This window comes from Ascaphus truei, chromosome 12, assembly GCF_040206685.1.
Source record: "Ascaphus truei isolate aAscTru1 chromosome 12, aAscTru1.hap1, whole genome shotgun sequence".
NCBI lineage: Eukaryota > Metazoa > Chordata > Amphibia > Anura > Ascaphidae > Ascaphus > Ascaphus truei.
Window position 1 is genome coordinate 40,214,873 of NC_134494.1, and position 15,321 is coordinate 40,230,193.

Below are 15,321 nucleotides of genomic sequence, written 5' to 3' on the forward strand. Positions count from 1 at the left end.
TTTCTCATTTCACACAGATTTACAAAGGATTAGAAACTGGACATTTCCCATGTAGCATTTTGGACTCAAATCACTCGCTCTCTGCCACCTGTTTTAGTGACCCAGCCGTGTACGCACTTACATATAAATACTAGCAGCGTGTACCTGCCTGGGCCGAATGCACGTGTGCCATCTTTCACACCAGCTGTCACCCTGCTCCCCTCTGCGCCAGCATCCTGAGACTTGTACAGGGGACACACACTCATTCCCAGCTAATTTACATTACAATGCTGTGACATCTCCGACACTAGATCATGTGCCTGCAGAGGCTAAGGAGGCCTCCTCCGGGCTTGGAAGCAATGCATAGCCAGATGCTCGACTCGTCTTGCTTCCACTTCAGCTTTATTTCCACTGGAGTCACGAGTAACAGACCAACAAACCCCCTCCGTTTATCATGTGCTTTTATAAGTTGTGATGGAACCACATTTACAACATGTCACCTCCAGAAGGGGAGCTATGACCACCCCGTCCCTGCACATTCCTGTCCCGAAGGGGATTTCAAGCAATGGGGCCCTTCAATGGTGACCCGCGTGCCTTGTTTCTTTAACTCTTTTTCACCACTGGTGGATCGCTGGTGAAGGCTGAGCTGCCGCAGGCTTGTGCTGCCTGGTTTAAGGCATTGCGGGAGAGGTGGGTGTGGGTCTAATGGTAACCTAATGCCTGCTGTGTGCCAGGGCACTAATCTCAGAGGGCCCAGGTGCTGAATTCTTGGAAAGGGGAATTTTATATGGATCTGTAAGGCGACTTTGTGGATAGTATTAAAACATGTAAAAGCAGTTCCCCATCATACATATATATGTGTGTATGTATGTATACAAAACGCCCAAATACTGAACCCTTAGCCAACGATTGGCAGCAGCTCCACAATGGTAGAAGTGTCTCTTTGTACAAGGAGCACAGAAGTTTGATTATCGCAGGCTGGGGTAGGATTGCTGCTAGAGAGGGAGCATGAAACTCCTAGATCACTTTGCTGTATATATTTTAGTGATTACTTAACCCTACTATTGCCCAGCAATAATAAACTGCAACATCGGAATCGGACACGTCTCTTAAGGTCGAATGTCTTCGTCTCCAGGTCTCTCCAGCAGCGAACGCGTTATTATTTCTTCTCCTCTTGCCTTGCAACATATGTTCCCGTCACACTGTCAAATAATTCCCACTGATAACATGAGGCACAAACCTCTGCAATTCTCACAAGTAACCACGTGGTCAGACCAAACAAACAGCTTGAACAGAACAACTTCCTTAGCAGGACAAGAGCGCCCCAGTCTGTCATTTTGTCCCATCTTTGGCTTGATGGGGTTGTCTCTTTCGGTCCTCGCTGGGGGGTGGGGGGGGGGGGGAGGGGTGTCAGACAGCCCCGTTCTCCTGCCGGGATTTGTGGACAGCAGATTGGGAAGCACTGAGTGAGGGGGCTAAAGTGCAGAGGAATCCAGAGAGGAGGGTGAGTCCCAGACCGCCCCAGGCACAGAACATTGACCAGCCGTAACCGTGGCTGATGTCCTCGGGCAGACCGTACACGTAGCGCGGATAACGTGATAACTCGAAGTTTATGCCGGCTACACAGGTGCAGAGGGAGATAATACAGCAGGTTCCTGAGGGAAGAGAGAGTGGTCACTACATGGACAACAGAGATACTTCCTTCGTCATGTCCTACCCCAGGGGCAGCCAACTCCAGTCCTCAAGGGCCACCAACAGGTCTGGTTTCAGGATATCCCTGCTTCAGCACAGGTGGCTCAATCAATCCCTGCTTCAGCACAGGTGGCTCAATCAAAGACTGAAGCAGGGATATCCTGAAAACCGGACCTGTTAGTGGCACGAGGACTGGAGTTGGCCTCCCGTGTAAATACATAGCATCCCACTGCATTGCTTCCTAATCTGACACTTTTCCGTTTCCCTTCCCCCTCTGGCAGCAAAAGGACTGAACCATGGCTATATTATTCCGTGTTTTTCCCCTGTGCCTATCCCAAATATTTAGATTTGTATTTAAACCCAGCAGCCCATCTCTTATACCTGTCCCCGTATTATAAAGACAAATATCGCTGCCAGTAATGGGACCCTCTGGCTCTCCCTACAGATCTGTTCTTTCCAATATTGTAGCACGTCAGTGTCCCGATCTTATAAGGGGTAACTATTTTCAACAATGCCGGCAATTATTTCTGTGGTAAAGATGGTAGCTGAATAGGTTTCCAATTGCCTCAAACTTAATCCATTTCCATCCTGCCTCTGTGCCGGCCTCAAATTTATCTGCGCATTTGAGTCTTAACAGTTAATTTCCCAGTGCTTTAAGTGTAGGAGTGTTTGTTAATTGTCAAACAAATGTTTTATATTCCCCATAAAAATAAAAATCGTTCTATTTGTGCATCATAAGGAGAGCACGTCCAGTTTCAAAGTGAAATCCCTGGTTGCCATCCCATAAGGGGACTGAAATATTGGGGACGCTGTTGTATTTCACCCTTTCACATGGGTTCCCGCCTGAAAAGGTGGCTCGGTGTGTGATCTCTTTGTGAGGACAGTCAATGGCTGGTAATTAGACGATTCCAGCTGATCCCACATGAAACAAAGAACCCTTCTCTTACCTCCCATGAGGAAAAGCAGCCCCGCCACATACTGCATGAGGTCGTGCTGCTTACAGCAGCCCAGCACTCCGATCAACCACCCAAAGAGGATGATGGCGACGGCCATACCAATGAAGCCGGCAGTCATCCGACGCAGATCTGCAGGGGGGGGGGGGGGGCGGATAATGAGAGACTGGTAGATATAGGGTGAGGGTGGTCAATTCCTGTCCTCAAGGGTCACCAACAGTTCAGGTTTCAGGATATCCCTGCTTCAGCACAGGTGCCTCAGTCAACGACTGAGCCACCTGCGCTGAAGCGGGATAGCCTTAAAACCTGATCTATTGGTGGCCCTTGGCGACCCTTGAGGACTGGAGTTGGGCACTCCTGATATAGGGTAACTCGTATGATGTGGTCAGTGGATACTCATTCTTGAGGGTGAGAGAGGTTATTTATTTATGAAATGGCTAAAGTAGGACGGGGTTACACCTACAGAGAATAGGTTCATAGTCGGGCACCCATATGTGGGATAAGTCCCTCCGCCATGGTGATAGGTTCCTCTACATGAGATGGGGCGGTGTGTGCAGGAGACAGGGTAGCAGGTAGGGATTTGACTTACGCAGTGCGTGCCACTCATCTTGGCGGATGGTCTTGGTGACATTGATGGGCAAGTTGAGAGGCAAAGAGGACGACGTATAGTGATATCTGATAGAGGTGCAGCGCCCAACGATTCCTGAAACACAATGTAAAGAACCTGCCTCAGTATCACACACTTTACCCCACCCATTATATGACACACAGAGGCAACACAACTGCCCGCATCTACTTGGCACACACAAATCAACCCACAACCTGACTATTATTTCAACCACTACTCTACCCAAGGACATGGAATGACAAAGCAAAAGGAGACGGTATCCAAAGCTGGGAGTTTTACCCCGGACCTTTTTCATTCCTCCTGTGATCGTCGTTTCAATATTTAAGCCTGTCTTTTATTTAAAAACATTTTTTACAGAATCTTGCAGGGAAAAGGTGCCCCTGCCCCGCAGAGCTTACAATCTATTTTTGGTGCGCAGGGAGATTGGGTGACTTGACCAGAGCTGGCCCCGGAATGTTAACCGGATTCACCCACTTCAAAGGCAGTGTCATTACTGTGCTCCCCCTTCAGCCCTTTCGTTGTTCATTGGGTACAAAATCTTAAGTTTGCACCATCTTATTTAACACGTTGAGTGCCGGAGAGGCTGCCGCGCCAGAGTCCCTTGGCCTCACTCCGGCACGACGCGGTCTCGGAGCGATCACATGATTGCAGTGTCACTGATGACGTGAACTGAGACCTCCTCCTCTTTTCCGCTGCTGGCTCCATCACGTTCTGCGCTGCACAGGAACGCAGAACGGGATCTCACCCTGAAAATTAGCCGAAAAAAGCCCATCCCAAAGCCATTATATCATGGGACCCCTGGGGTGCCTGACACTATGACACAATGGCTATATCACAGGTCACTCAAAGAGTTAATTACAAACAAATGTAGCCAGCTGCGTGGACGCGCTATAATCGAAGCATGTTACAGATCAGGGGTGCTCACTCCCGTCCTCAAGGGCCACCAACAGATTAGGTTTTCAGGATATCCCTGCTTCAGCACAGGTGACTCAATCAGTGGCCCAGTCTTTGACATGTGCTAAAGCAGGCTCCATGACTGACCCACCCGTGCTGAAGCAGGGATATCCTGAAAACCTGACCTGTTGGTGGCCTTTGAGGACTTAAGTTGGCCGCCCCTGGTATAGAGATACTGTGAGGTTGCAGAAGTCATTCTCATTGCCTCTTGGCGTTATATAGTTTAATATTCTAAATGATGCACGAAGAAGCGGAGGTTTCCAGATGAGCCAGGGCAGAATTTGGCATGCCTACAATTTATGTTTATCATGGGACTAGGGTGAAAAAAAGTGGGGGTAGTGGATTACAGTGGATTAAAGGATCTACTCGTGGGTAGGAAAGCTTTGCTGGTATATTTAATTGCTAGAATGGAACACAAATGAAAGCATCACCTTTTTTAACATTAAAATGTCTGATTTAAGGCAGCTTTCGTGCTGCACGAGAATAGGGGAAAAAAAAAAAAAGATTATAGCTTATTCCTGCAGCATTCTATGAACTATACAAATCAGAAGCTGGCAGTACAGTACCTGACACACTAACCAACATCTACAGTACCTGACACACTCTACCCAACACCTACAGTACCTGACACACTCTACCCAACACCTACAGTACCTGACACACTCTACCCAACATCTACACTACAGTACCTGACACTCTCTACCCAACACCTACAGTACCTGACACACTCTACCCAACACCTACAGTACCTGACACACTCTACCCAACACCTACAGTACCTGACACACTCTACCCAACATCTACACTACAGTACCTGACACTCTCTACCCAACACCTACAGTACCTGACACACTCTACCCAACATCTACAGTACCTGACACACACTACCCAACATCTACAGTACCTGACACACTCTACCCAACACCTACAGTACCTGACACACTCTACCCAACATCTACACTACAGTACCTGACACACTCTACCCAACATCTACACTACAGTACCTGACACTCTACCCAACATCTACAGTACCTGACACACTCTACCCAACACCTACAGTACCTGACACACTCTACCCAACATCTACACTACAGTACCTGACACACTCTACCCAACACCTACAGTACCTGACACACTCTACCCAACATCTACACTACAGTACCTGACACACTCTACCCAACATCTACACTACAGTACCCGACACTCTACCCAACATCTACATTACCTGACACACTCTACCCAACACCTACAGTACCTGACACACTCTACCCAACATCTACACTACAGTACCTGACACACTCTACCCAACATCTACAGTACCTGACACACTCTACCCAACATCTACACTACAGTACCTGACAGTCTACCCAACATCTACAGTACCCGACACTCTACCAAACATCTACAGTACCTGACACACTCTACCCAACATCTACAGTACCTGACACTCTACCCAACACCTACAGTACCTGACACACTCTACCCAACATCTACAGTACCTGACACACTCTACCCAACACCTACAGTACCTGACACACTCTACCCAACATCTACAGTACCTGACACTCTCTACCCAACATCTACAGTACCTGACACTCTCTACCCAACATCTACAGTACCTGACACTCTACCTAACATCTACAGTACCTGACACTCTACCTAACATCTACAGTACCTGACACACTCTACCCAACATCTACAGTACCTGACACACTATACCCAACACCTACAGTACCTGACACTCTCTACCAAACATCTACAGTACCTGACACTCTACCCAACATCTACAGTACCTGACACTCTCTACCTAACATCTACAGTACCTGACACACTCTACCCAACATCTACACTACAGTACCTGACACTCTACCCAACATCTACAGTACCTGAGATACTCTACCCAACATCTACAGTACCTGACACTCTCTACCTAACATCTACAGTACCTGACACTCTCTACCCAACATCTACACTACAGTACCTGACACACTCTACCCAACATCTACAGTACCTGACACACTCTACCCAACATCTACACTACAGTACCTGACACTCTACCCAACATCTACAGTACCTGAGACACTCTACCCAACATCTACAGTACCTGAGACACTCTCTACCTAACATCTACAGTACCTGACACTCTCTACCCAACATCTACAGTACCTGACACACTCTACCCAACATCTACAGTACCTGACACTCTACCTAACATCTACACTACAGTACCTGACACTCTCTACCCAACATCTACAGTACCTGACACACTCTACCCAACATCTACACTACAGTACCTGACACTCTCTACCCAGCATCTACACTACAGTACCTGACACTCTCTACCCAACATCTACAGTACCTGACACTCTCTACCTAACATCTACAGTACCTGACACTCTCTACCCAACATCTACAGTACCTGACACTCTCTACCTAACATCTACAGTACCCGACACTCTACCCAACATCTACAGTACCTGACACTCTCTACCTAACATCTACAGTACCAGACACTCTACCCAACATCTACAGTACCTGAGACTTTCTACCTAACATCTACAGTACCTGACACACTCTACCCAACATCTACACTACAGTACCTGACACACTCTACCCAACATCTACAGTACCTGACACTCTACCCAACATCTAGAGTACCTGGCACTAACATCTACAGTACCTGACACTCTCTACCGAACATCTACAGTACCTGACACTCTCTACCTAACATCTACAGTACCTGACACTCTACCCAACATCTACAGTACCTGACACTCTCTACCTAACATCTACAGTACCTGACACTCTCTACCTAACATCTACAGTACCTGACACTCTCTACCCAACATCTACAGTACCTGACACTAACATCTACAGTACCTGATACTCTACCCAACATCTACAGTACCTGACACTCTACCCAACATCTACAGTACCTGACACTCTCTACCTAAAAACATCTACAGTACCTGACACTCTACCCAACATCTACACTACAGTACCTGACACTCTACCCAACACCTACAGTACCTGACACTCTACCCAACATCTAGAGTACCTGACACTCTCTACCTAACATCTACAGTACCGGACACTCTCTACCTAACAACATCTACAGTACCTGACACTCTCTACCCAACATCTACAGTACCTGACACTCTCTACCCAACATCTACAGTACCTGACACTCTACCCAACATCTACAGTACCTGACACTCTCTACCCAACATCTAGAGTACTTGCTTGCAGACAACTATGAGAAGCTCCCAGCATCGGATATATAATTCATTTCATTGCACCAGTATGATCTGAGTTTCGCAGCCAGGAGATTAAATCAAATGCATCCAATTGACCGCAGAGAGGTATATAAGGGTTTTGGTCTGTGTATTTGTGCTCATATAGATGGGAGCCAGACACAGATAGGAGCCCTTGTCTGACCTAGTCTGTTCATTTTCTTATTTTAATGTAACGTTGAAGACATTTTGTCTGCTGGCTTTAAATCACCTTTCTTCATTTCTTTTATACCGCTCTGCGTCTAAGTACATTTGCGGATCGCTAGTCACTTACAAACATCATCCCTCATCCTGGACTTAAGCCCTCACCCTGCAAGTGATTCATACCCCTCAGATATAAGAAAGTCCTGATCACACGCTGCTCTCAGTGCTCTCAGTATGAATGACCAGTAATATCCCCAGAGGTAGAGATCCTTAGAACATCCGGCACTTCTGTGAAGCTTTAACCTGCTATCACTGACAGATGAGTCCCTCATCCAGTTACTCCTCAAGCTTCCCTGGATTTAGGCCGACATTTACTAAAAGGTCCATACTGCTGCGTTACAAAACAAATGGGGAGTGCGACAATATTTTAGAGGGAATTCCACCATATTTACTAAGAATTGCGTATTCATAAGTGGGTTGCGATTATCTTATCGGCATATACCAGAAAAGCATCAAAGCGGCAATTCATGCCGGATTTCTTTTCATACATGATTGAAGCAGGGGGTCTCTGGAGCTGAACCCCATTCATTTCAGCTCAGGGGACCCCCGGCTTCCGGAGATACTTACCTCCGTAGGGGGCGCTGGTAGCCGCTTCGGCTCGTATTCCAGGGTTCACATTATGGCGGATTTTCAAAGCTCCCGCGGCCTGCGGGCCAATAGAAAGCCGTGACATCACCCGGTGCAGCTTCCTATTGGCTCGCATGACGTGGGAGCTTTAAAATGCAGAAAACTGCAGATAGCTACCGGCGCCCCCTTTGGTGCTAAGTATCTCATGAAGCAGGGGGTCCCCGGAGCTGAAATTAACAGGGTTCAACTCCGGAGACCCCATGCTTCAATCGTGTATTAAAAAATAAAAAAAATGAAAGCATACAGAATGACTTGGATAGCCCCTTGAAAGCAGCAGTTTGCCCCCTGGTTTAAGTACCAGTCCAGGGTGGGACGCAGAGGGTCCCCAGAGCTGAACCGCTTTAACTTCAGCTCTGGGGACCTCATGCTTCCCGAGAAACATACCCTTAAAAGTAACGACAGGTACTTCCTGGTATTTAAATCCCCTACGTCATGTAAGCCAATAGCAAGGCGCAACATGTGACATTGTCGTTTCCTATTACCCCGCATAACATGGGAGGATTTAAACCTCCATATTGTTTACCCCGGTGGGGGCAGGAATACTCGTAAGTATCTCGGGGGGCCAGAGGGTTTCCAGAGCTGAAAATAGTGAATTTGTATCTCTGGTCCCCTCCCCCCACCTTCTCCCCATCATGGTAATAAGAGGGGGCTACAGTTAGACGGGGGAACTGCTGCTTAAAACAAATGCCAGTTATACAAATCAGTGTTAACTCATACAAATCTGCGTTAATCCAAAGGCAGACAATTATTTAACCCCTTTGATGCTGGAGGCTACCAACGAGTTGCAAAGGAACACCTCCACACACCAAAAGGGGTTAACATACAATGTTAACACCCGGCCACTTAAAACACAGAGGGGGGAAACATAACATTTATATCTGCACATTTTAATCCTTTTAGTAGCCCAAGTGAGTTTCTAAGGTGTTAATATATTAATAAGTTCAACATTGTTAATATTACGCGTGTTTAGAACCTATTCTAGAGTTACTTATCTTGCCTGTGTGGTGGCGATTAAATACAAATGCAAGATCAGCCTGGGGTAGATGATCAAAACTGGCCAGATTTTCTGGTGAAACCGCCATGTAGCATGTGCAAAGGTAATTAGCAGCTAATTCTTCATTTGCATACATTTGCATGCTCATTTGTAACACGGTCACTAAATGGAACACTTGCACATATTAGACGACACATACGAATTTGATGCTAATTAGAGATCCTGACGCTAAATTAAGCCCATACGTATCACTGCGTTATTGAGGCGTTAAACTTTTAGTAAATACGGCAATAAAACAAACACTTTTTTTTTTAACCATTAAAGCACTGCGAAGTTCAGTAAATGTAGACCATGGTTCCTCCAGCTGATCTGCTTTGAACGTTAATGGAACAGACGGAGGTTTCAGGACCATGGACAGAGACGCGTCGCTTCCATAGGCAGCAGCACACTGCATCCTAAGTAGGAATTCCGGTTTTGTGTGTTTAGTTTTTTTTCTCCTGGTGTTTTCATTTTATATGTTTAAAAAAAACTCTGTGTTTATCAGGGTTAACAACGCCAAGAAATTGACACACGTTTGAATTCGGTGTTTATCTGGGCACTTTTAAGTTTCCATAATTCCATTGGGTCGATTTTGTATCCGATCTGCTCACCTTAATAAAGGTCGATTGTAGCAGCCGAAACGTTGGACCTTCTTGGCCTATTAGATTTATTTTGATTTGGAAGTCTGTTACTACAAGGAGGTCCACAATTCAATTAGAAAGTATGCTTAATTTCTGGGTTTTATCCGAAAGTATTTCACCGTGTATTTTTTGTCATATTGGATGTATCTCTGGGCTCCCTTTGTGTTTTGTTTTTTTGTAGTATACAGTGCCATGCTCAGTAGCACTCCTTTTGCATACACACACACACACACAATTTTGGGGGTTTATGAGCTTACTGGGTATCTGTGTGTTTATTAACTTTGTCCAGCTGGTGTCAGCTGTTTGAGGTTAGTGACCCCTCCTCCCCAGGTTTTAAGCTCGCCCCTCCCCACTTTCCATATGTACTGGTCTTTTCATGCAGCTGGTTGCGACAGATCCAATGCAGATCATTCTTCCTGTAATTATACAGGTAAATAAGAATTTTAATCAGTTAGTGTTTGGACCTGCGATATCTGGTCATGCCTTGAAGTGGCTCGCAGGCTTATAATGCTTTGGCCAAAGGGTTAAACTAAATGACCCCTTTTTCAAGATATATATATAGGTATTTCACTGTGTATTTTTGTCATATTGGTTGTAGCTTTGGGCTCCTTTGTGTTTTGTTTTTTTTAATCAAAAGTGCAAGATGATCTGTCGGTGGTGTTTTTTTCCAGGGTGGGGGTGGGGCGATTCCAGTTAATACCTACAATTGGGATCCCTAATCATAACCCATCATCACACACATTACACACATTACACACCAATGCACAAGGTTGCTGTGAATGGAGGGGGGTGAGGGAGATCCTATAGGAGGGATTTGAGCTAACCGCAAGCAATTATAAGAGTCAGCTAGTTTGATAGCTAATTCACTACCTTGACTCACTCTCACTCTCTCTCTCTCTCTCATCTCTTTGCTCATCACTGGTTAGACGTCTGTCCTCTACTCTCGCAGTGCAGATAATATTTGAATGTCTCAACACAGGGAAACAATATTAGAGATTTAGGGTGTTCAATGTAACACACCCCTTCTGTTTCTTATCACACTGCGCAGCACTCACGACCTATATCTCTTCCATTGTATTATTTTTAACGTGTTCGTTATTTTTCAATTTGTTGGTTTGTGATGTGTAAATAAAAGCTACGTATTAGTATAGGCCATAGGAGTGCTCCAAAGTGAACTTCTTTGCTGGTGTGGCTCTCTGTTCCCTATACATACTCTCCATTCCAGTATATTGTTCACAGTGATGCACCCCTCCTCTGATGTGAAACAGAGTAAGGCTCTCTCATATTTGTGCTCATTATCTAATATATCAGGAGCACGCAAACTTTCTGTGCTGCGCCCCCTTGCCTGCCAGCCCCTATGCTCGCCCCCCCTACCCAATATCCAGCGTCAAATGACGCACGGGATCACGTGACCCCCCATGGCATCATTTGATGCTGCGTTGCCCTGTACTATATTATTACCTCTATTGGTTGGACCAGTTGAGTGGTTCTATCTTTGTAAGGGTAAAATCATATAGGGCAACAAACCTGGCATCTGTGCCTATTACATACAAGAGGCTCTATGCAGGTAAATACAAGGAGAGTTTATCTATTTACAATAAAACACTTAGTGATAGAGGGGGGCCTATTTGTATCATCAAGAACAATGATGATGATGATGATGATGATGATGATTTTCCTGTACAGTCCTCACAAATCTCCCACACCCACCCTCTTTATAATGGGACAGGTATATTATAGGGCTGCCCCTTTTTGCAGTTCATCAGATGCAGTTTATAGGAAGTACAACAAAAATAATGCAATATTGAACTTCTCATACTTGGGACCGAACCCCATGACTCCGTACACACCCAACTAATTAGGGGCGCAGTGACACCCCAAATTCAGAGTGACAACAACCCAGCATAAAGCCTTCAAACGAATAAATAATCTTCCCTCCTCCAAAATAACCAAGCCAAGCATCCGTGTATTAATGCAGAAAAAAACAAAAGAAAGAAAATAAGAAAAAAACGACGTTAGCGCCATACCTTTTATAAAGAAAACCCAAACCGCTCATTACTTAATAAAAACCTGTAAACATGACTACTATACACAGTATATTGGCCCAAACGAAATCTTATTATTCACAATGTTTTTCTGTTACTTTCCCTATTTCTCCTATTTTTTATTTTTTGAATCTCTCTCCTAAAATATTAATATAGTTGGGCCAGTGGTTAGGAATATAATTGACCAGTAACTCATGCATTCGCTGCTGTAGGCTGAGATGTGGTTGGTGCTCTGGCTGGACATGGCAGCTACTGAGCTGGGTAATGAGGCTGGGGAACCTAGTGCTGGTCACATCATAGGTATCAGAATCTGCAATTAGTCCACATAAGATTGTCTCTCAGCCTGGCTACCCAGCGATCCCTGGGGACCCCCGACCCACATACCACCCCTCCCCCCCCCCCCCTCACAGGCAAAGACAACAACAGCAATAGGGCAGACCAGAGTGAATGGTTAATATGCTTAATACATCACTGCCAACCAGACCCCGGCCCCCCAAAACCAGACCCCCCCCCTCCACCTCACTAACACCTAAAGCCCAGAATCAAAAAACACTCAACCAGGACCCTATAGCACCATAATAAGTACATATTTTGGATATTATCTAAGCCATGAATGGTACAAAAAAAAAAACCTTCAGAGACCCCCAATAAATAAACACACCCTGACCCTCTACTCCCATTAAATCCTATGAACAACATCCTCCCCCACCCCCATAACATCAGCCCCCCCAAAATAATAATCAGACATCTCCACCTCACTGTGATCAGCCCCTCACCCCCATGCTATTAACATACCCCTCCCAAAATAATCATGTCTATATTTCAGCCCCCTTCCCTTAGAATTAGATCCTACAATGAACCAGACCCCCCCCCCCACACACACTGTACCCCAGAGACAACCCCCATTGCACAGCAGAGGATCACCCCCATTGCACCCCAGAAGATCACCCCCATTGCACCCCAGAGACCCCCACCCCCAATTGCACCCCAGAGGAATCCCCCACCCCCATTGCACCCCAGAGAACTCCCCACACCCATTGCACCCCAGAGAACCCCCCACCCCCATTGCACCCCAGAGAACTCCCCACACCCATTGCACCCCAGAGAACCCCCCACCCCCATTGCACCCCAGAGAACCCCCACCCCATTGCACCCCAGAGGACCCCCACCCCCATTGCACCCCAGAGAACCCCCCCACCCCCATTGCACCCCAGAGAACCCCCCACCCCCATTGCACCCCAGAGAACCCCCCACCCCCATTGCACCCCAGAGACCCCCCACCCCCATTGCACCCCAGAGAACCCCCCACCCCCATTGCACCCCAGAGAACCCCCCCACCCCCATTGCACCCCAGAGAACCCCCCCCACCCCCATTGCACCCCAGAGAACCCCCCCCACCCCCATTGCACCCCAGAGACCCCCCATCCCCATTGCACCCCAGAGAACCCCACCGACCTTTCAGTATCAGCTGCTCCGTGTCCTTGTCGAACCCCTCCCGGTGGCATCTCCTCCACAGCCCGGACACGGTGGAGTTGAAGCGGCGGCTGCAGTGCGAATCTACCGCTAGGTAGGGACGGGAGAGGGGGGGCGGTGGCGGCGGCGGGGGGTCATGGGCCCCGGTAAGGCGGGGGTCCCCCTTATTAAGAATCACAGGGTCCCCCAGTTTGGAGATCCGGCGGACCCCCATGGGTGTCAGCTCCCCTCCCCGGGTGGTCCGGGTGTGCGCCCCCCGCAGGGGGAGGTGCTGCCCGGGGGTGTACATGTAGCCGGGGTCGTTCCGTTTGCCCCCCGGTTTCCTGCAGCGGTCCCGGTGCCTCCGGGCGTCCGTCTCATACCAGTGATCGGTGCACAGGGCCACGGCCAGGAGGGCCAGGGCGGCCAGGGCGAGGCACAGCCCGGCACCGGCCAGCAGCCTCATAGCGACCACCGGAGGGGGGTCACACCCCGGACACCGGGCTCAGCATCAGCCGCAGATCCGCTGCTCTCTCTGGGGGGAGAGAAATGAGAGGCCGGGGAGGGAGGAGCCTGCCAGCCAAACCCTGCCAGCTGGGGATCCTATGTACCCTATATATACTAACTGCCCTATATATACTGTATATCCTAACTGCCCTATGTCTATCCGAAACACCCTATATCTCATCTAAACACCCTAAATCTCATCTAAACACCCTATATCTCATCTAAACACCCTATATCTCATCTAAATACCCTGTGTGTATATCAACCACAATCCAACCTCATGTACATATATATATATATATATATAATCTCCCAGCCCATTTATACATATCAAATGTATATATCCTATTTCTCACTGGTCTATGTACTGAACACCTCATTTGTATAATTTACCAACACCACCCAATGCCTCTCTGTCTTATATACTCATTCATCCCCTGCAGCTACTCTGCCCCCAATACCCAAATCCCACCCCTCCTCTATATCTAACCAACCTTCCTAATATCTGTAACATCATGTACCTTTGTCCCCTCTACACCCTGAATGAATCATATATACCACCTATATGTAACCATCTGCATCATTCCTGTCTTCCATGCATAGACATCCTAGTCTCTCAAGATGTACCCATCCTAACAGATATATGCAAACCTCAAATTCCTATTAGTTATTTGCACTCATATATAAGTATATATTTATTCTATATGCTCTTCTTTCTACCTACCTCAATTTCTCTCCAAGTCTCATATGCTCCCCCCACCACCTAATGCATCTCCTCACATGCCCCTCCTACTACCCAATGCATCTCCTCACATGCCCCTCCTACTACCCAATCATCTCCTCACATGCCCCTCCTACTACCCAATGCATCTCCTCACATGCTCCTCCTACTAACCAATTATCTCCTCATATGCTCCTCCTACTACTCAACGCATCTCCTCACATGCCCCTCCTACTACCCAATGTATCTCCTCACATTCCCCTCCTACTACACAATGCATCTCCTCACATAATCCTCCTACTTCCCAATGCATCTCCTCACATGATCCTCCTACTTCCCAATGCATCTCCTCACATGTCCCTCCTACTACCCAATCATCTACTCACATGCTCCTCCTACTACCCAATGCATCTCCTCACATTCCTCTCCTACTACACAATGCATCTCCTCACATGCCCCTCCTACTACCCAATCATCTCCTCACATGCCCCTCCTATTAATCAATGCTTCTCCTCACATGCCCCTCCTACTACCCAATGCATCTCCTCACATGCTCCTCCTACTACCCAATCATCTCCTCACATGCCCCTCC

General features: G+C 47.2%; 1 protein-coding gene across 1 annotated transcript; it reads right to left on the reverse strand.

Moving 5' to 3' along the window:
* Positions 1 to 349: 349 nt before the first annotated feature.
* On the reverse strand, positions 350 to 14,802 carry LOC142464169 (transmembrane protein 178B-like). Its single transcript, XM_075567466.1, has 5 exons — positions 14,733 to 14,802; positions 13,505 to 14,036; positions 3,214 to 3,327; positions 2,619 to 2,756; positions 350 to 1,634 (listed from the first exon to the last, which is right to left on the reverse strand). Exons 2-5 carry the CDS (start codon positions 13,965 to 13,967, stop codon positions 1,390 to 1,392), a joined length of 960 nt encoding a protein of 319 aa, XP_075423581.1. The 5' UTR covers positions 13,968 to 14,036; positions 14,733 to 14,802; the 3' UTR covers positions 350 to 1,389.
* Between the last annotated feature and the right edge of the window lie 519 nt (positions 14,803 to 15,321).

Excerpts from the sequence above, each read along its gene's own strand:
- LOC142464169 (XM_075567466.1), bottom strand. The coding sequence starts at position 13,967 with ATGAGGCTGCTGGCCGGTGCCGGGCTGTGCCTCGCCCTGGCCGCCCTG. Across the intron at positions 2,757-3,213 it reads AGATGAGTGGCACGCACTGC|ATCTGCGTCGGATGACTGCC; the intron begins GTAAGTCAAATC and ends CCCCCCCTGCAG. Across the intron at positions 1,635-2,618 it reads GCTGCTTTTCCTCATGGGAG|GAACCTGCTGTATTATCTCC; the intron begins GTAAGAGAAGGG and ends CTCTTCCCTCAG.